The sequence below is a fragment of the Ipomoea nil genome, unplaced genomic scaffold (genome assembly GCF_001879475.1).
Source record: "Ipomoea nil cultivar Tokyo-kokei standard unplaced genomic scaffold, Asagao_1.1 scaffold1770, whole genome shotgun sequence".
Taxonomy (NCBI): Eukaryota; Viridiplantae; Streptophyta; class Magnoliopsida; order Solanales; family Convolvulaceae; genus Ipomoea; species Ipomoea nil.
This window is the reverse complement of record NW_017618198.1, coordinates 1,155,169-1,176,175: the sequence shown is the minus strand read 5'-3', so window position 1 is coordinate 1,176,175 and position 21,007 is coordinate 1,155,169. Positions and strand designations below refer to the sequence as shown.

General features: G+C 37.9%; 4 protein-coding genes across 4 annotated transcripts; all 4 read left to right on the top strand.

Annotated features, from left to right (window-relative positions):
• The first annotated feature begins 3,776 nt into the window (after window positions 1-3,776).
• LOC109192486 lies at window positions 3,777-5,636 on the top strand. Its single transcript, XM_019343144.1, has 5 exons — window positions 3,777-3,825; window positions 4,667-4,872; window positions 4,946-5,033; window positions 5,113-5,179; window positions 5,333-5,636. Exons 2-5 carry the CDS (start codon window positions 4,749-4,751, stop codon window positions 5,384-5,386), a joined length of 333 nt encoding a protein of 110 aa, XP_019198689.1. The 5' UTR covers window positions 3,777-3,825; window positions 4,667-4,748; the 3' UTR covers window positions 5,387-5,636.
• A 698-nt stretch (window positions 5,637-6,334) lies between these two features.
• Window positions 6,335-11,939, top strand: LOC109192483 (serine carboxypeptidase-like). The gene is made up of 9 exons (XM_019343140.1): window positions 6,335-6,757; window positions 7,894-8,062; window positions 8,472-8,591; window positions 9,876-10,019; window positions 10,094-10,244; window positions 10,670-10,758; window positions 11,055-11,313; window positions 11,407-11,540; window positions 11,649-11,939. Exons 1-9 carry the CDS (start codon window positions 6,414-6,416, stop codon window positions 11,775-11,777), a joined length of 1,539 nt encoding a protein of 512 aa, XP_019198685.1. The 5' UTR covers window positions 6,335-6,413; the 3' UTR covers window positions 11,778-11,939.
• A 1,489-nt stretch (window positions 11,940-13,428) lies between these two features.
• Window positions 13,429-17,041, top strand: LOC109192485. Its single transcript, XM_019343143.1, has 8 exons — window positions 13,429-13,683; window positions 14,321-14,394; window positions 14,624-14,665; window positions 14,910-14,951; window positions 15,935-16,018; window positions 16,269-16,356; window positions 16,455-16,552; window positions 16,669-17,041. The coding sequence occupies exons 1-8, from the start codon at window positions 13,500-13,502 to the stop codon at window positions 16,687-16,689; spliced, it is 633 nt and encodes a 210-aa protein (XP_019198688.1). The 5' UTR covers window positions 13,429-13,499; the 3' UTR covers window positions 16,690-17,041.
• Window positions 17,042-18,345: 1,304 nt separating this feature from the next.
• Window positions 18,346-20,944, top strand: LOC109192481. Its single transcript, XM_019343138.1, has 3 exons — window positions 18,346-18,461; window positions 19,400-19,468; window positions 19,939-20,944. The coding sequence occupies exons 2-3, from the start codon at window positions 19,461-19,463 to the stop codon at window positions 20,729-20,731; spliced, it is 801 nt and encodes a 266-aa protein (XP_019198683.1). The 5' UTR covers window positions 18,346-18,461; window positions 19,400-19,460; the 3' UTR covers window positions 20,732-20,944.
• The last annotated feature ends 63 nt before the right edge of the window (window positions 20,945-21,007 follow it).

Sequence of the window (21,007 nt, the reverse complement as noted above, 5' to 3'; positions counted from 1 at the left end):
CACAACAGCAGGCCAAATCGTCGCTGCTCCTCTTCCAACACATTGAACAGTGTCTTTATTCCCATGCAGAAAGATGGAATATCGTACCCCTCCAACTCCACTCCGATTCGCCTCCAGCAGGCTCTTGCTACAGCACACGTAAAAAAGACATGTGCCCCTGATTCGTCTTCCTCCCCGCATAAGGCGCACAGCGTTGAGCATGCCACCCTTCTACTTCTCAGAACATCAGCCGTTGGAAGGCAACCAGTGCAAGCCTGCCAAACTAGAGTCTTAACCTTCGGTGGAATTTTCATCGCCCAGATTGTCGTCCACCCCAACCACCCGTTACTCCCACAATCCCCCACTATGAAACGATAACAGCTCTTAACAGTGAACCTCCCTCTACTCTCATCAACCCAGAAAAGGGTATCGTCACGCTCCGTTCGCGCCAAAGGGATCTTGAGGACCAAGCTAGCATCACGCTCATTCAGAATATCGCTTATCACTTCCACGTCCTAACCCCTGCCAGAGCTATTGAGGAAACCACATACCTTAATTCCTTCTAACTGTGCAGGCATCGCAGTCTCCAACACCGATTTTGCTTATCGGGTAACCACGCATCCGTCCACACCCGAATACTCTTCCCATTTCCCACCCGCCATGCGCTACCCCTCCGTAAGATCGATTGCGTTTGCCACAAGCTCCGCCAAACAAACGACGGCGAGGATCCAATGTCAGCATCCAGAAATGACGACGTTGGGTAGTATCTGGCTTTTAATACCTTCGCAGCCAAGGACTAAGGGTATTGCATCAATCTTCAGCCCTGCTTACTCAACATGGCAAGATTAAACTCCCTCACTCTCCTAAAACCTAAGCTACCCATCTTCTTCGGAACACACAACCTGTCCCATCTCATCCATCGTATCCCCCCCCCCCTTCCTCGATTCCCCCCACCCACCAAATGCCATTCATGAGTCGTTCAACCTCAGTGCATAGTTCCTGAGGAAGAAGGAACACATTCATGGTGTATGTCGGTAGGGCTTGCAGAACAGTTTTAATCATCACCTCTCTCCCAGCTCGAGATAGAAATCTGTTGTTCCATCCATTGATCCTCGAGACAATCCGCTCGCGCACGAACCCCAGGACCTCCCTCTTATTCCGCCCTACCAACGATGGTAGTCCTAGGTACCTCCCTCCCCTCTCCCCCTATGTTACCCCCAGCAACTCACACACTGAAACTCTATCTTCAGCTTCGACATTCACACTAAAAGATATGGAGGACTTATCAAAATTTAACTGTTGCCCCGAAGCCTCCGCGTATCCCTGAAGTGTCTTTGCTATAGCTCCCACTTCGATTAGGTTGGCACGAAAGAACACAAAGCAGTCATCTGCAAACAGCATATGTGAAACTTTAGGTGCTCCCCGTGCCACCGCCACCCCCATGAATATTCCCGCACTCCTCATGCCTCCTAATCATCGCGCTTAGCCCCTCGCCCACAATGATGAACAGGTACGAAGATAATGGGTCGCCTTGGCGTAGTCCCCTGCCCGGCTGGATAGGACCATACCTATCACCATCTAGCAGAACACTGTATTCAACCAAGGAAACACAATGCATGACTAGATTCACCCATCTCTCGTTGAATCCCATCCGGAGCATAGCGCCCTCCAGAAACGCCCATTCCACCCTATCGTAAGCTTTGCTCATGTCGAGCTTTAGCGCTGCAAATCCTTCCCGGCCATGCCTCTTCCTTTTCAGATAGTGGTGAGTTTCAAACGCCACTATGGTGTTATCTGTAATGTATCTCCCCGGGACGACGGCACTTTGGTTCGGAGATATCAAACCATTCAACAGCCCTTTAAAGCGATTAGCTAGGACCTTAGCCACCACCTTATATATAACATTGCACAGCGAGATCGGTCGTAGGTCTTTCATGGAATCAGGATGTAGCTTATTGGGAACGAGAGCTATATTGGTTTTAGTTATCCCCTCCGGCAGCTCACCGCTTATCATGAAGTCTCTACATAAGTGCACCACATCTCCCCCCACCACCTCCCAAAAAGCCTGATAGAAGCCTGGAGACATCCCGTCCGGTCCCGACGCCTTATCAGGATACATATCCTTCACTACTTTCCAGACTTCATCATGGACGACCGGCCTTACCAGCAGCTCGTTTTGTGCATTGGAAACACCACTCGAAATGCATGCCAAATATGTGTCCATGCTTCCTTGGCTAGACGTAAACAACTGATCAAAGTAACGGCACATTAGAGCACTTAGATTTTCACCGCCCGTCACCAGTTCCCATGAAGTTTAAAAAATCGAAAGCAAAAAGTGGTCGGAAATAGCAACAAAGGTTTTTCCGGATACCAAAAGTGGTCAAAATAAGGCTTTCGACTTGATTTAAGATCACTTTCAGGTGGTCGGAAATTCAATAATTTCCAGTTGTGAGAATAAAGATGAACAATGAGAATCCCTATTTTCATCTTGGTAATGTTTATAGGGAACCTGTTAATCGGGGAGATGCAAAATCATATTATAGTATTAATTAAATGACAAAAAAGTGTGTGGTTTTGTTTGATAAATGACGGATCATCAAAATTTTGACGAATTCACCATAGTTTGAAGCAATGAATTTGCTCCAAACCGCTGATATTAGGTGGCAGCTAATTTGTTATGATTCAAATTACCCTATTTATTTTGCAAGCAGTTACACCGCCCATTCCGTTAAATCAGCAATCAAGTATTTAATTCAACTCTCGTCAACTCATCTAAAGTGGCTTAAGGGCGTGTTTGAAAGAGAAATGAGAAAAGACAAGACCACCCTTTTAGTAAACTCTTAATCCCTTTACTTAAAATTTATGTGATTAAAAAAATGAACCAATTCAATAAATTTAACTACAATGCATCAAAGTAACATTCTAAAAGAACCAAACTAACACATCTTCTAAACCTAGTCAACTTTTATTAGCTTAGGGAAAATGATATATACAAATAATGTCATACAAATCAAGTTGGTAGAAAAGTTGAACTGGTAATCACAATATTCCAAATTTAATTCTCTGTGGGAGCTAAGGCAGATGGTCACCAACTTGTTTCTTCCCATATCCAACAAAAAAAAGTAAAAAAAACCTCATTTATTAACAGAAAAAAATCATGTACTTTTATTCTACGTCACTAAAAATGATATATGCAAATAAACTTTTATGAGGTGACCCCAACAAAATTAGTCGGACAGTTGACTTGATAGTCATAAGGTTTCAAATTAAACGTCCGCAAGTCAAATGGTCACCAACATGTTTTTCCCCATATCCAACAAAAAACCTCATTTAGCAAAAAAAAATTCCGTATTTATATTCCACATCACTAAAAATGATATATCCAAATAAACTCTTTATAAAAATAACTCTAACTAAATTGGATTAGATAGTGGACTTGGTAACTATAATATTAAAAAATAAAAATCTTGTGTTTCTATTTCACATAACTAAAAATTTATGAAAACCACAACAAAACTTGGGAAGGCTAAACACGTTTTCCACGACAATCCAGTAACAACAGTTCACAAGGAGTTTTGTGAGTGGGCATTTTAGTCAATCTAGCAGCTTATGTGAAGGAGGGCCCTCATCCACATCAGCTAGAAAGAGACAGCACACAGAGAGGGAGAGACAGGGACACAGATGGTAAGAAAACTGTGAAGTGTGAACAACATCAAGAAAATAAATTTAAAAAAAAAAAATTATTTTTTGGATTTTAAGTGGGGCACAAGAAATTTCCCCTATAAATACCCCCTCACCTGCCTACTTATTTCTTTCTTCTCTCCTCCTTCTGTGAGCCCCAATAAGGTACTATTCACTTTCTCTTTGTCATTTCATTTTCCTCTGTATTTATGTTTTTATTTTTATTTTTATTTTTATTTTTTTGCTTTTATTTATTTAATTTTTTTTGTAACAGTAACAATAATACTCTGCAGCATTTATTTCTTGTATCTTGGATATTGTTTTCTGTATATACAATGTGTAATATTCTCAAACATTGTTGCATTTATGTTGTTGTCTAAGATACCATTTGCCTCCTGTAACTTTGAGCAGGGCTGTTAGCTTAATTTAGTTTCAGATTATTTTTTTGGGTTCTGGAGAGTAATCTTTGAGGTGGTGAATTGAAAGGGAAAGTTTGGTTTGATATGGAGTATAAAGCTGTAATCTTTGTTTCACCCTAAGTAAATCTGTAAAAATTAAGGTATTGTTTATCCTTTATGGGTGAGGAAGAGCCATATTATTACAGAAATGCAGGGTTATTGTTGATCTGTTAGCGATTTATTTAATGATGTTTGGTTTACCATTTTAGGATCTGAATTGCGGGCGCTTAGTCTTTTTATAGATGGTCAGTCCATTGAATGCTGAAGGTTAAGTTAGGGTACTTGATTGATACTATGTATTCGGGTTCGTTTTGGGGGAAGATTGATGTAGTTTTGCCAATCCCACATCGCGAATCTAGAATTTAGCGTATGGGGGCTTTTGAGGGGCGAGCGGAGGCCTGGGCTGATTTTGAGGGAAGAGATGATAAATTTATTAGTTTTGAGCTAAAATGATATTAGTTGGATGGTAATAAGCTAATTCAATTTGGGATTCTTTTAGAAGGGAAAGAAATTCTGTTCATACGTTTCCCGTTTGATTGTTTCTGCAGTGTTGAAGACCGGTTATTAAACTCATTTTGTTGCGAGATCCTCTTGCACTGCAAAAGGTAATGATTTTTCGTAACACCAGGCATGGAAATAAATACTGGAATTCCCCAGGCAAAGGAGAAGCAACCGATGGAAGGATGCAAAACTGACAGAGAAACTAAGAAGGCTTCAGAGAACGTTGCAACAACTCCCGTATTTATCAATCACGGTGAGCCATAGTTACAGCGTTAGCTTTAATTTGAGTCGCCCCGACTAAATTATGTTTGCATATGATGTTCCAGCTGCCATTGCATGGGAGGAAAGCCGAAGAAAATGGGTTGGAGACGCTTCCCAGAAGACTCAAAGGATTGCAAAAGATCCGATCATAAGGTAAAACGCTCTCTTTGCATAGTACCAAGTGTCGGTTTTGTGGCATTGGTCGTGACCGGGAGCTGTTTCTTGCCTGCAGTTGGTCGATGACCTACGAGGACTTGCTGTCAACCAACGAGCCTTTCTCTGAGCGAATTTCTTTACCTGTAAGCAATCAAGAAAACATAGATCCTAAACCATGTTTTCTGCTACTGCAATCTCTTATATAAATCCACACGTTTTTGCCATTGTGATTGCATTCTGATACTAATGCCCACTGCAAAAAAACTAAAAACCGAATTGGTTTCTGCATTACACAGGAGATGGTCGATTTTTTGGTTGATGTTTGGTACGATGAGGGGCTTTTCGACTAAAAGATGTTTGGAAGAGCTGTTGTGAGCAGGGAGTCTATAGTCATTCAGGATAGCATTGCAGATATTGCTGTTTGACAGTAACATAGGCATCTGTCAAATTTAACCCAATCAAATTTAGATTACATAAATTTTTATTATCAGATTCTTCTGTTTATGATCATCTTACAAGCCTTAATGTATGGTTTCTAGCTGGGGACTATGGCACAATGGCCTATATGATATAATTTAAGCTTTATTGTTTTATTTTCCAGTTGTGGTAGTATTGATCTAATCAGATTTGGTTCCTAAAAATCTTAAGGATTAAAACGTCAGCCTGACCGGCGGTTGGTTTGGTAATTATATGATTTTAAGTTCGACTTTGAATGAGTCTTCTTGGTTTAAGTCTTTATGATTTGATTTATAAAATCTAAGTTGTTTATTTTCTGTCAAAGGCTTTGTGGTTGGGCAACATAGTTGTGACCCTTCAAATGAAAGATCTCAGGTTCGAACTCTGGTGTTTGGGGGCCTTTACTTTTTTGTGTTTCGAGGAAGTATATGAGGTCTCAGGTTCGGGGTTTGCCAAATGATAATTTATTAAAATGTTAATTATATCCTCCTAAATACTCTGTCGGGTCGGAGTGTAGGGCCCTTAAGGTTAGGGTTCAACTTTTGGAAGAATAAAAATGTTAATTATTTTACTTTTTAAAAGAATTTGAGTATTTATACAAATCTATTTTCAGTTCAAAAGTGGTAAGTCACTTTTTTTTTTTTTTTTTGAAAGCAAAATGCAATTTTTTTTTTTTTTTTTTAAATCTGCACATTTCGTCAAACAGTCCACTCAGGCACTCAATATCTCAATGATACCACCGTCAACGTTCCTCCGTTTATTTAACGCCGTCATTATCGGAAGCCGTTATCTCTCCGTACTTACGGAATCAAGTAATGAACGGACGTTACGGACTCCACGTCTCTAATAGTACAGAACTACAGAAAAGAGTAGTTATTCTACTCGGAGGAGTCAAACTTTATACTCCCAAAGCTCTCGCCCATGTCGTCTGCGTCGATCAAAATGAAGCAATTCAAGTATTCCATAGCTCAATCTCTTCTCTGTCTCGTTGTTCTTTCGGCTTCATCTTGCTTCGCGAAGATCCACCTTCCTTCGACTTCGAGGTTTCAGTCGTCGCGCGCGGAGAAGCTGATCAGAGAGCTGAATCTGTTTCCAAGGGAGTCCGTCAACATCGTCGACCGGATCTCTCCGTCTGCCGCCTCTCGGAGCCCCAGGCTCGTCGAGAAGCGGTTCACGTTCCCCAACCTTGCCGATCCTAGCGCTTCCATTGAGAATTTAGGCCACCATGCCGGTTACTATAAGATCGAAAGCTCTTATGCTGCTAAGTAAATACTTTTCAATCCTCTGAGTTTTTTTAATACTGTAGTTTTTTTTTGTTTTGTTTTGTTTTGTTTTTTTTTTTTTTTAATTATCATTTCCATTTCATTTATTGAGTTTATTTTTTGTTTGGCTGAGAATATATTGACACCGCGTTGTTTGGGATAACTGTGTGTTAAAAAGTGAATCATATGCATATGCTTGTGCAATGCACTCTCTGTCATTTGACTTGGAAAGCTTATGTGAATTTGTGTTCTAATTGACTGTGGAAATACCTGAAATGGATGGCTGATATACCTCAAATGTGTGTTAAGCTTTTATATTGCTGACTCATGAGTCATGAAGTTAGCAGTTCATTTAATCCGCTTTTTTGCACTGTTAGTCATGTGTGTGTATGTACATACAGACCTGCTTATTATCTTCATTTGGATAGTGTTATAGTCTACATAATTGCTACTGATTTTCACCAGGATGAAAAATGGGAAAAGTTTGGCCTTCTATTTGATAGAATCTTTGTTTGCTGCACTAATTTTTTCTGTTGTCAATGAGACAGTGACTGACAAGCGCCTTTTCGATCTGCATAATATATTTCTTAAAGTTGAGTAGCTTAAGCTGCAACATTGTGCCCATTGCCTAAAACATTAAGGCCCTGTTTGGTAAAATAGTTAGCCTATAGGCCAATTTTGGCTTATTTGACCACTATTAGTTGTTTGACTTGGTTTAAAAATTAATATAAGTGTTTGGTTAATTAGCTTTTTGTACTCCAAAATGCTAAAATTCAAAAAGCTACTCAAAGCTACTTTTTCAATTAGCTTTTTGAGAAAAGAAATTATATCAAACAGATATCAACAAACAGTTAATTTACCAAACACATTTCTACAATCATCTAATGTTATCAACTAGTTATACCCTCTAATTAACCCAATCAGCTAACAGCTAACAACCATTTACTAAACAGGGCCAAAGTATAAAAATGTAGTTGGTTTTACAAGTATTGGAGGTCCACTATGTTGAATTTAATCCAGACATCCAGTACTTGCCCTGCCTTGTATAACTTTTATTTCCTTGGGGTCTCAATTCCTGCCAATGTTACCTTTGCCCTGATTAAACTGAAATACTGAGTGCAGTTTCTTCATTTGTGTAGCATGTTCTACTTTTTCTTTGAATCACGCAACAGCAAGAATGACCCTGTTGTTATCTGGTTGACTGGAGGGCCTGGGTGCAGCAGCGAGTTGGCACTTTTCTATGAGAATGGACCTTTCAAAATTGCAAATAACATGTCACTTGTATGGAATGATTATGGCTGGGACAAGGTAATATGTTTCTTTTCAAAATTGTCTATCAGTTCAATGATGTTCTGAAGCAAGTGGGTAGTGTTTTTTGGTGGATAAGCACAACTGCTTGTGCAGTAGTGCTTATACATTTTGCTGTCACCCTCTTCCAAAATACTTGATAGGTCTAAACTGTCACTTGGAAGTTGACAATGGAATTCAATGATGAATGCATATAATTGCCATGTTGATAGTGTTTTGTATTTGGCTTTAGTGCTTTACTCCATTAAACCATGTAGTGTGCACTGCAAACTGTACTTAATGAATTCTATTGACATGTGAATATATGTTTTCATTTTTCAATAACTTCTGACTGTTAACTATATGTTACCCCTTGAAGGAAACTGCTCTTTCGAAAAGACACATTACCTCTCTATGTTTTTTTCTGCAGATCTCAAACCTTATATATGTTGACCAACCTACTGGAACTGGCTTCAGTTACAGCTCTGACAGTCGTGATATTCGCCACAATGAAGATGGTGTTAGCAATGACTTGTATGAGTTTTTGCAGGTTAGTTTCTTTACCGCTTAAAGTTTGTTCTGAAAATCAGGCCATCTTTTTACTCTACTAATTTAGTGCCATATGTTGTTTACTACGGTATAATAAGTTTTTTTAATCTGTAATTTGTATTTTAAACTTGATAATGTTGTATATAATTAGTTACATAGAAATTGTTTTCCTTCATTGCTTTTGGTTTTTATTTGCAGTTAAAACTTGTTTATTTGATGCTCAAGTGTTATGCATAGTACTGAATTACTGAACTTTAATTTGTGTTTCAATGCCTAATCAGTGTTATTAAAACTTAATTAATTACAAATTCAACTCTCAGATCAATGCTTAATGGTTTTTTTTTTTTTTTTTAAATACATACATACACACATGTACGAAACTATGTATGTATGCATGCATGCATGTATAGTGCCTTAAATAAATATAATCACATTCACATATGTATGTATGCACACATGCATAGTTCCTTTACACTGGTACGAGTTCTGGTAATTGGAAAATGGCATTTGCTGTATACCTTTGCATATTTGATCAATGTGACTCAAGTACTCAACCAATGTGTTGCCATTCTCTCTCCATTTTCTTTGAGGTGTGGAGGTAGGAAGAAGTCAAGTTTCCTGTTCACACATGAAAGAATAATTGTAGATTCTTAATGGTCAGTGAGGTTTTTAACACCCCTACAGTTACATGCTATCCATCTCATGAATAAACAAACTGGGAAGTGTTGAGCTGGAGATCCTCCTCTCCATGCTGAGCATATGCTCCATTGGGGTACATATTAATTATTAACTATTGTTTCCTGGGGTGGCTCAAGGTGAGGGTCTTGAAGGTCCAAAGTTTCTTTCACAGAGCATGGCATCCTCTCCTTCATCTTATGCTTTTGCATTCGTGAATCTAGGGCTGGAGTCCTCAACAGGTTTATTCGTAATGGCCTTAAGAAATTCCCCCCCTTCTGAGACCAGTTCTCTGGTTTTGCTTGAGTTATCCTTCATAGTCGGGTTATTTTGTTTATGGAGGAGGTCTAGATTTTTCCTGGCCTAACTGGATGGCATGTACTGGTCTCTTGCTTGTGAATACTTAAATAAATCCCACCTCTCATGTAATTTGTTCCCTCGCAACCACTGTGTTCTGTGCATCAGAATGGGCAAGGATCTCTAATTCATTTGCACTTCATCTGCCCCTTTCTCTCCTATGTTTTAGTTGACTGTTATTGGTCTGAACTTTTTGCCAGTTTTCCCCCTGATTTGATGAATTATGCACATTAACAATATATTCATGGTTTAGGCTTTCTTTACTGAGCATTCTGAGTATGCTAAGAATGACTTCTACATCACTGGAGAATCATATGCTGGGCACTATATACCTGCTTTTGCTTCAAGAGTCCACAAGGGATACAAGGCTAATGAAGGAATTCACATAAATCTAAAGGTAATATGGGTCAGAAACTATTTGTTGTACTTTTATTAATGGATTGTTTAACCTAACTAGAAATGAGTGTACAGGGATTTGCCATTGGTAATGGACTTACTGATCCAGCAATCCAGTATAAAGCTTATCCTGATTATGCATTGGACATGGGAATAATTTCAGAGTCTTACCATAAGACCTTGGTAAAGGTGCTTCCAGTTTGTGAGGCAGCAATAAAGCTATGTGGTAAAGAATGCAATTTTCATGCTAATTTCCTTTTCACTTTTTTCTTGGTCAACCTAATAAAACAAAGGGAGTTTTTTTTTTTTTTTTTTTTTTTTTTTTTTGAGGTTGCGGGGGAGGGAACTATTTCCTTGATAAGGCTTACCCTGAATATGCATTGGACATGATAATAATTTCAGTGTCTTATCATAACACCTCGGTAAAGCTGTAAAGGTCTAGGCAGCAATATCCTTTTCTCTTTTAATTTTGGTCAACCTAAAATAAAGGGAGGTTTTCTTTTCTTCATTTTTTTTGGTGGTGGTGGGGGGGAGTCTGATTTGAGTTTGTTTTACATAAAAAATGGCAAGATTACTTTTTCCACTAAGATCTCATGCTATTTCACACCCTAAATGTTTTTGTTTTTTTGTTTTTTTTTTTTAATAATTCAGGAACTAAAGGGACACTCTCTTGCATTGCTGCCTATTATGTTTGTGAAGCTGTATTTGAAGCTATCCTCTTACGTGCTAATGGCATAAATGTAAGGAAATTAAGTCTATATATTTTAGCCTGCCAATGTTTTGCCTTGTGATTGCACTTTCATGGTACAGTCATCTAGTTATATGTCTGCTAAAAACCCACATGATATAGAAGGAAGCATTTATGATCTAATGTTCACATTATGAATTTTTACTTCATTTCAAAATCTATAGAACTCTTTCCGAGGCCCAAGTTTCAGTTTCTGATACCAACTGGATAAGAAAGTTTGTATTTTGGTGGCAACCTTTTTGGGGATACATCATTGAGGATCTAAAGAATTGATGTTTTTGCATGCAGTACTATGACATCAGGAAGCAGTGTGAGGGGAGTCTCTGCTATGACTTCTCAAACATGGAGACCTTTCTGGATGATAAATCTGTTAAGGAAGCTCTTGGAGTTGGTGATATAGATTTTGTATCTTGTAGTACTACGGTGTATCAGGCCATGCTTGTTGACTGGATGAGAAATCTTGAAGTAGGCATTCCTGCATTGCTCGAGGATGGAATACAGATGCTTATATATGCAGGAGAGTACGATCTTATCTGCAACTGGCTTGGTGAGTTATTCTTTAAAATAATTTCAGTTCATCTTGGGCCAATGGTTGAAATCTATATTTTCCTCCGAATGAAATTTTATTTCAAATGATTAGGTAACTCAAGATGGGTACAGGCTATGGAATGGTCGGGCCAGGATGATTTTGTAGCATCTTCAGAAGTACCGTTTGAAGTTGATGGCTCAGAAGCAGGGTTATTAAAAAGCTATGGGCCTCTCAATTTCCTCAAGGTCCTCTTTTCTTTCCTTCCTCCATGTTTTTGTCAAGTCTCTAGCTGTGATAAATGATAATTGAAGCCTAAGAAGTTCTTTGCCTGGTTCCTCATTTATTGCAAACAGGTCCACGATGCAGGACACATGGTTCCAATGGATCAGCCGAAAGCTGCACTGGAGATGCTACAGAGGTGGACTGCTGGCACGCTTTCTGTGAACATTACCAAACCAGAAAGCTTAGTCTCCTCGATGTGATTTCCGGGAAGCATTTCACTAATTTCATGAAGTTATCTGTAAATATGCATGCCAGTCTTATTCTCTACCATGCGACTAAAACTAAAAAATGACACAATCTAGCCGTAGTTCATGATTAAAGACAACTAATTAAGTTTATGCTGCCTGCTATTCTGTGATGTTTTTACGTTCTTTTCAAGCTGTTCTTGATGCGTTCCATGATCAAATAAATGCAGATCCCCTCTTCTAATGAGTCTGCATCGTCAAGTTAACAAACTATAATACAGATATACAAATATACAATAAAGCATGTCAAAGAAAAAAAAAATCTAAAATCGAGTGAGTGAAATATGATTGTTGTACTTAAATGTTAGAAATTCAATTCTTACCAATATCTTTTTGATCGGGTATGTTGTACAAGATCTTCTTTGTGCGGTCTATCTTGCTTTTGTGAAAGGAAAAAACATGATAGTATTAGTTCTTGGAGCCTTTTTGAAGTTGACATTGAGCTCAAATAAGAGGATGGACATGAATATGGTATAAGGTAGCCATGGATGGGTCGAACAAGAAGATGAATGTGGTATGAAGTAGTGCTGAAGTTTAATAGCAGTTTGGAGTAGGTGAATAATAGCAAGACAAGCAAAGCAACCTACAAGAAAATAGAGCAGGGCGAGATATAAAGCCTGAACGAGTGACGGGGTCAGTTGACAGGTTTGGAGCGCTCCTAAGGCACCCTCATGCACACCTTTGAAATTTCCATGGATTGCAATCCTAAGCATAATGTAAGGATTTGTTATCAAAGGGTATCAAACCCACAACCTTAAGCATAACAATACAAGTTCCAATCCATCAAACTATCACACATTTTATGTAGGATGTTCTATTTACTCATATACACTATATCATCCATGTAGTGAGAAAACATGTGTATAACCAAGATTGAAAATTAGCTGTACATTTATCTACAATCCCTGCACAATATAAATATTAAATAAGCACCATTATTCTCTCCTTAGACATCATTTCTTAAACCACAACATGTTCTTTGGCTTGTGGTCTTAACTTTTAACCCATACGCCGGGGTTTGATTCCTAAGAACAATATTGTTACAATTGATGATGAGTAATTTATTATTATTATTATTATTATTATTATTATTATTATTATTTAACAATGTCACAAGTGAAATTTGCATCTTGTGTATAATTACTGATGACAACCCCTATTAAAATTAAAAGTAAAACAACCTAAAATAAAAGGATCATGTTACACACTTCTACTTTTAGGGTCCGTTTGGAAAGTATAAAAATGACTTCTGAAAAATATTTTTTGAAAAATTTGGTGTGTTATTTTATTTTCTGAAAAAATGACTAGAGTTGTATGTTTAAACATTTTGGCGGAAAATGACTTCCCCCAAAATGGCTTCATTTTTCCCAGTCAATGAAAAATATTTTCCATTGACTGAATTTTTCTATTGCTTCCAAACACTGAAAACTCAGAAAACATTTTCCAAAAGTCATTTTTTGAATTTTCAAACGGACCCATATCTCGCAAGCAATTATTTTCTATCATATTAAGTTTGTTTTTTTAAAAAAGAATATAGTGTATAATATTTTACCTCTTTATTTTGTGAATAGTAATTGTAAAGTTGCTTAGCATTTCTTAAAATAAAAATATTGTAGCGAAAAAGATAGGCAAAGGTTTAAGATAAAGGAAGTTGAGGGAGGAAGACAGGCAGGCTTCATGGCTTCCGCAGTATTGAGCTTAAGCAGCACGAGCTCGTGCCTGAGATTCCACAGTAAAAATGGAGTCTTTTTGTCAAACCCGTCAAGTAATCCCCATTTCTCCAGAATTTTGTCAGCCAAAAATACCCAATTCCAAAATCTCAAGAAAAACAACTCTATACGAGCAACCAGCTCTGAGGAAGGTCTTTTCTTTCTTCCTATTTTCATCATTTCCCTTTCTCTTTTCTGAAATATTCTTAAAATTCGTTAGTTTCCTCCCTAATTTCAGTAAATGTGTAACTGGTTGTTGATATGTTGAATTAGTTAATGGTATGCATATGGGTTGGATTATACTTTTCAGTTAATGACTTGAAATGAGCTTTGTTTTCAAACCGATTTAGAGTCCTAGACTCCTAGTGTTCAATGAGCTTTGTTTCAGTTAATGACTTGAAATGAGCTTTGTTTTCAAATTCATCCATCAATTTGAGTAGATTAACAGTTGAGTGTCCCTAAAAAATAAAGGAAAAATGATATAAATATTGCAAAATTCCAAGTTTGCAATAATTATAAATTTGATCCCATATTTTTTTATACTAAAACTCTCAACAATTGATGAATCCTCGGACGGCTTACATTGGTCCTCACTTTTTACCGGATGGATTGTTCTCATTTGAGCCCACCCCTATATATAAAACAATAAATGTGCAGTCTCATTGCCAGTTTAAGTTACACGCCCTTCAATTTCATATGAGTAGGCAAAATGCCTTATTTTTCAGTTTAAACTTTTAGTTGTGATGAAACACATATTTCAATTATGTTCTTCGCAATGTCATTTTTCAGGCATTCCCACTGAGTTGATTGAAGATTCCAAGTTTGTTCCTTTAAATGCTGAAGATCCAAGATATGGCCCACCAGTAAGTTCTGATCACCTATCTTCTGAATTGAAATTCTCGAGTACTTGTCTCCAAGAAACTGTGATTTGACCTCTCAATTTGATATGTATTGTTAACATGTAGTTTGATATGCGAAATCCATGATTTTGCTCAACGTACTGGCATTTTTTTTCGATCTTTGATGCTTCTTTAGCTTATTTCTGTTAGTTACTCATCCATAGAGAACTTTTGAAATTACTTGGATGAACAGGCTTTGTTGCTGCTGGGCTTTGAATTGGAGGATGCTGTAAAGGTAATTGCGTTTTCTAATTGCATTACGATCTAGTTGAATGCTTTTAAATTTTTGTTTGAAGATCACTAGAATATCTATAAATGGAAAACTTGAGGTTTCAAGAACATCTGCCTTAAATCTATACGAGCCTCTCAATCAGCTTTTTGAAAGTGGAGTCTTCAAAGATTTGAAAGAAAACACTTACATTTGTGGCCAATTTAATTCTTAACCGCCATTACTGATATTCAAATATGTTCATCTGCAGATAAAACAACTTCTGAAGGAAATGGATGGTGAATTCCTAGAGGTAATGCGTATTTGTTTTCGATTTTTAATACAGTTCTGCTAGCCTTTTGTTCCTCTCGTGCTTTGTCTTTATGTTGTATTTGGACGCCACTGGGGACTATCGTGATTCATACACCTAGTTTTGCCACGTCATCCTTTCAGTTGCATATCACTTGTCTACGTGGCCGATGAACTCAAATAATGAGAGCCATCAGCCATGTAAGCCTGGGGGTACCGAGTGTGATACTCATAGGTCTACCAAATAATTTGTCCCAAAAGACCCCTAAAAGAACTAACGTCAAATACAGGAATAGCGATCTACTACCACTGTGTACATCTTTCTTTGACAGACCTGTATATGCAGAAGCCTCGCATATTGGGTGCTACTGTGTTTAGCTGTATATTCTTGTAGACATTTTATGCCCAGTAACTACAAGATTACAAGTTCAACCCCCAGTTTGAGCAGCCTGTTGTCCTTCTTGATTTGAGCCAGTCAGCTATGGGCAACCTAAGTTGATTTGCCGACTAGAGGTGCTTTATTGGCCTTCTTGGTTGGTTTGCCGACCACAAGATTATAAGTTCGACTCCCAATTGGAGCAGCTTGTTGTCTTTCTTGGTTTGAGTCAGTCAACTATGGGCAACCTAGGCTGGTTTGCCGACTAGAGGTCCTTTATTGACCTTCTTGGCTGGTTTGCCAACCACAAGATTACAAGTTCGACTCCCAGTTGGAGCAGCCTGTTGTCCTTCTTGGTTTGAGTCAATTAGCTATGGGCAACCTAGGCTGGTTTGCCGACTAGAGGTCCTTTATTGGCCTTCTTGGTTGGTTTGCCGACTAGAGTCAGAAAGCACCCTCGGGTATTCGCCTCATTTTTCAACAGGACATTCACTGCTGCTGGTTATTTTGTTTTTTCGTTACTCATTGCATGCAGGCTAAATGAACAATTAGTCTATGAAGGTGAATTTCTTTTTCTTTCACTTTTTCCTGATTTAGGGTTCATAATGCAGATCATATTCTGCACTGAAGACATGATATCTCGCTCGCTTTGGGAAGCAGTGAATACAAAACAACGAGATTTGAAAGCTCTGAAGGTTAAATTACTCAACGTTTTAGAAGCTTGTTTCTTTTTAAACTCCTGACATGAATTTTCTTTAGCAAGTTCTATGCTAGTGATAAGGTTTGAAATCGTACGAGTCTTGGTTCTTTACTGATGGAGTGATAGTTGTACAATGCAACAATTCCAAGACCGTATTTATTGTCCCCTTCACGCATAGTTGTGGTCCTGTGGATACACCGATGATATAATTACTGGGATCGAGAAACATTTTTCTGCTTTTACAGATTGCGAAACCACTTCCAAGGATTTGCTTCCTGTCTGGTCTAACTGGAGAGGAGATGATGATGTTCATAGATGCCTTTCCAGAAAGCGGTAAACAATAGGAGTAATTTGGATGATTTCCATTCTCACGTTGCCAATAAAGATTGCTTAGTTGCTTCATTCTCAATTGTTTCTGGTGGTGATTGCAGGACTAGAACAACCCGTCTTTGCAGCTCTCGTTCCTAATGCAGCCGATAAGCCACTCGAAGAGCTAATCGATGAGATCATGGGGGACCATGAAACGCTGGTAAGTTAAACGAACCCAACTTTAATTTCCTTTCATGAACCACACACTCTGCATCTATGATCTATCATCGATCTGGTTGTGCTCTCGACTAATACCATCTGTCTGGTTTCTCGTAGTCTGGAAAACGACAAAGCTAGGCCAGTAGTCGTCGCATATCGCGTTATGTTAAACCGCTACACAGCCTTTATAATCCTGCCCAGCTGTTGCAATAAACTGCATTCTGGACTACTGGGAGGTTCAAAAGTTGAAACATGGTTGAAGTTGTCTCTAATGTATAGGTCCATGTTACCTAGTATATGTATTATATATTGGATTTTCTATAGTATCGATTAGCACCAGTGTTGATAGCCAAAACTAGAAAATGTTGTATTATTTTTGCAGTGTGCATTACGTAAATATTGCTAGACTCGACGTGTTGATAAGAATTGAACTTGTGATCTTCAGGTACGACAATCATGTTCTATCCACTCAGTTGCCCTTTTTGAGGCACATTCTTGCATTGCTTTTAGGTGAGGAGGAAAACTCTTAACAACTATTAGGGGTGTATATTGGATAAATTTCGCTTATGTGTAATAGTCAGCAAAACAGGTAAAAAAAATAAGTCACCCTAAAAAGATTGTGGCCCTGTTTGGTAAAATGGCTGTGAGCTGATAGTTGTTAGTTGTTAGCTGATTGTGTTAATTAAATGGTATAAATAGTTGATAACATTAGCTGATTGTAGAAAAGTGTTTGGTAAATTAGCTGTTAGCTGATAGCTGTTTGGTATAATTTCTTTTCTCAAAAAGCTAATTGAAAAAGTTGCTTGGATTAGCATTTTGAATTTTAACCTTTTGGAATTGTAAAAAGCTAATTAACCAAACATTTATATTAATATTTTAACTAAATCAAACAATTAATAGTGATCAAATAAGCCAAAATTGACCTATAGACCAATTATTTACCAAACAGGGCCTGTATGCAACAAGTTCGATTAAGAGAGTGTTGACAATAATCAAATTATGCTTATCTAAATAAACATTGACATATAAAATATAGGAGAAGTTTGTTAAAATAAGGACTAAATTAACCTTTTTGCCATTTCAAAAAATTTAATTTGTCTCTTGAAATTTAACCCCAAAAAGTTATTTTAAAATATAAAGGAAATAAGGTATATATATATATATATATATATATATATATATATATTTAAAAAAGCTCTTTTAGATATAAGAAATTAAGATAATTTACCACATAATATAAATATAGTCTTGTTATAAGACTTTCTATTCTATTTTGTTTGCCTGGTTTGATTAATGAGTCTTGATAAAAATTAATTTTAACAATATTAAATTTAATATTAATATATAAAATTTATATATTTAAAATATTAAACACAAAAAAATATAATTTAAAAATAATAAAAATTTACTAAAGAAAATAAGAATTGAAGAAATAATTGGTTTGACTGATAAATAAAATAAGATAAAAAAATGTAGTTATTAAATCAATAATTAACTAACTTGACTGAAATTGCTCCATGATCATAATTTTTTTTAAGTTACTAGCTGGATAGCGACTACCCAATGGACGGTGGGATTTATAAGGCAAAATCATTATCCTCCTCGAAGCTCAAACCACAAAGTGAAGAAGGATTGAAGGAAGACTATCGTTGTCTGTGTCTGTCGTTAGTTGACTAACCCGATCTTGATAATGTGCTCTACCCAACACAACTAAAATAATCACCGCGTGAAACAGACAAAAAGATAGCCTATACATACACGTACATATATATATATATATATATATATATATATATATATATATATACATTTTATTTTATGTACGGGTGTATATATCTGCAAGTATACAGTGGGAAAAATCAGGGAACTCCATTTCAGCTCGCCATTCGAAAAGGGTTTTATTTTGATCTGTAAGTCAATTTCTCCTCTCATCCATTTCATCTTTATACTAATGCCCAAGCACACAAAGCTAGAGAGGGAAAGATAGCAGCTTTTAGTGTTTATCTTGCTTGCTGGCATAATTGTTTGTGAAATTGAGGTAAAATTGCATTTTGATTAATGGGCTTTTCATGAATTATAGTGGGAATTGATTGATTTACTTCCTGGAGTTCCATTTATTGATGTAATTGAGGTTTCACTGTTTACTATGCAATTGGTCTCCCTTTCATGTGTTTTCTTGTTCAACAATTTTTAATTTTTCCATTAGCCCTGTACTCCTGTAGTATGATTTTGTCTCCCCTTCTTTTTTGGTGAAGAGGAAACCAGAGTCACGTGCACCGGGTAAACCTCGCCTTGTGTCCCGGTAAAGGACCATGTAAACCAGTTTAGGTTATCCATTGAGCAGTTCAAATCAAGAAGGCCAATGGGCCGCTTCCACGGGGAGTTAAACTAGGAACTTTGTGGTTACCAAGCGAACAGTTTGCCAGACCAACTTGTTGAAGGGGGGCCCCTTCTTTTCTTGTCTTGTGAATTATTAAAAGTTCTTTGTTTTTTGGTTGTGTTTTTTAGTTTTGTAAATTGTTCAATAGTTGTGGGGAATGTTGTTCCCAATGTGTTAATGCCAGGTACTAAAATGTCATGAAGGGCTTTTTGAAGTGAACATCTCTTTTCGTCAAAATGGTTTGGGTGGAAATGCATTGGCTTAAGTTATGATATGATCCCTAGATGCAATATGTATGGATTAGTTTTGTGTTTCGGTGCCTATATGAATCGTGAAATGAGAAGGTGCTTCTGCTTCGGCTGAAGCTATAAGCATCTTCCTCTCCATGCTGTCAAGACGGTTTAATTTCGAGCAATTTAGCAAATGAGCATCAATGACGACTAATGGCTGCTTCTAAAATATCTGCAGGTTTGCACATTTTTATATTATCTATCGACTACGAATAAGCTCCTCATTGTGCATATGATCTATGTTCAAGTAAGATACTATTCGATATCTAAATGTTCTCTTTTCACTTGAATATAATACTTTGACCCCCCCTCCCCCCTCCCCCCCACGTCTTAATTGTCTTGGGACTTTAATAGCATAAACTTGACGCCCCCCGTCTTAATTGTCTTGGGAGACTTTAATAGCATAAACTTACCCAATGTTGCAAAAAACCCCTCTAGGCGCCTGGGGACCGCCTAGGGCGCCTAGAGTGCCTAGGCGGGCGCCTAGAGCGCCTAGGTGCGATTTTTGCAACACTGAACTTACCTGTTTGCGATAGCAAGAATTCTAAAGACAACCTTGACAACATCCTAGTCTTGGTAAATGCTTAGATACATCTGACATAGATATATTACTTCTCAGTTTTGCTATCTGATATAGACTGTATTCTCAACTTCTATGTCAATCCTTATGAAACTTTGTTGATCTCGCTTTCTGTCATTAAATTTGCATACCGCCAGTGATGATGAGCCGTTGTCCTTCAAAAAGATGCACGAATTTTCCACGACAGATGGTTTCGTGGAGATAGCTGATAACTTGGCAGACATGGTAAAATTCGTGGCAAACGAACCGTGTGTGGGGCTTTTCTACGTTCAACAGCACGTCCGTAACGCGGTGCCCAACCTCGTCAATCTCAAAAGTAAGGTTGCGGAGAAATCTCACGGGACAACTTTACATGCAGAAGATTTGGAGGATTCTATCGCCATGGCTAGATCGATGAAGGACTGTGGCTTCCCGATTGCTGAAGGGATGATTAAGGACATCCGACATTCCCTCACCGTCCTGTCAGCAAGAGACGGGAACGGGAACGGGAAGAAAGGGTTGATAAATATGCGAAGTTCAAGTTTTCGGGTCGGGAGAGGTAGTACTTCTTGGGGCCGTTCATCTCCCAAACCCGATGTTGAGAGAGGCGGGTATCTGTCAAACGTGTTTAGATCAGTTAGAGAAAAACCGAGCAGTATCAAGTGGCCTCAGCTCGAACCCAGAGAAAAGGCGGGTGAGCCTTCTTTTACCTTTCGGGCCCACACACCATCGGCTTTAGACGCGAGCTCCTCGTCGACTGTTGCAGATGCAGACAGCGATGACCTGCCCGTGTCGAGTCAGATAGGCGAGGATGGACATGAGGTGCGGGTGGATAGAAGCCTGTTTCGGGATCACCGGATTCTTTCGTCCTCGAAGAGCTATGAGGAGTTGAATTCAGAAGCGAGATTGGAACATTGGTTGGAAGGGACATCTAATCCCAGTGCTGATTAATTGCTTGAAATTTGCAGATGCAGATGTGTTATAATTGTAGTTTCTTGTGAAGAGTCTCTCTATCCCTGATTCCCTGTATCTTTGTTGGGGAATCCTTGTACTACTGGAATAAATGTCGGAGAAAGAAAGATGGGAATCAATAATGGTTAAATTTAGAGTGACTGTAAATTTCCAATAATAAATTTCCCAGATTTTGTTATTATTGTTTTTCAATTCTGTGCTACTACCAAATTGATGTTCAAATAATGGCATTAATTAGTGTAATATGAATTAACA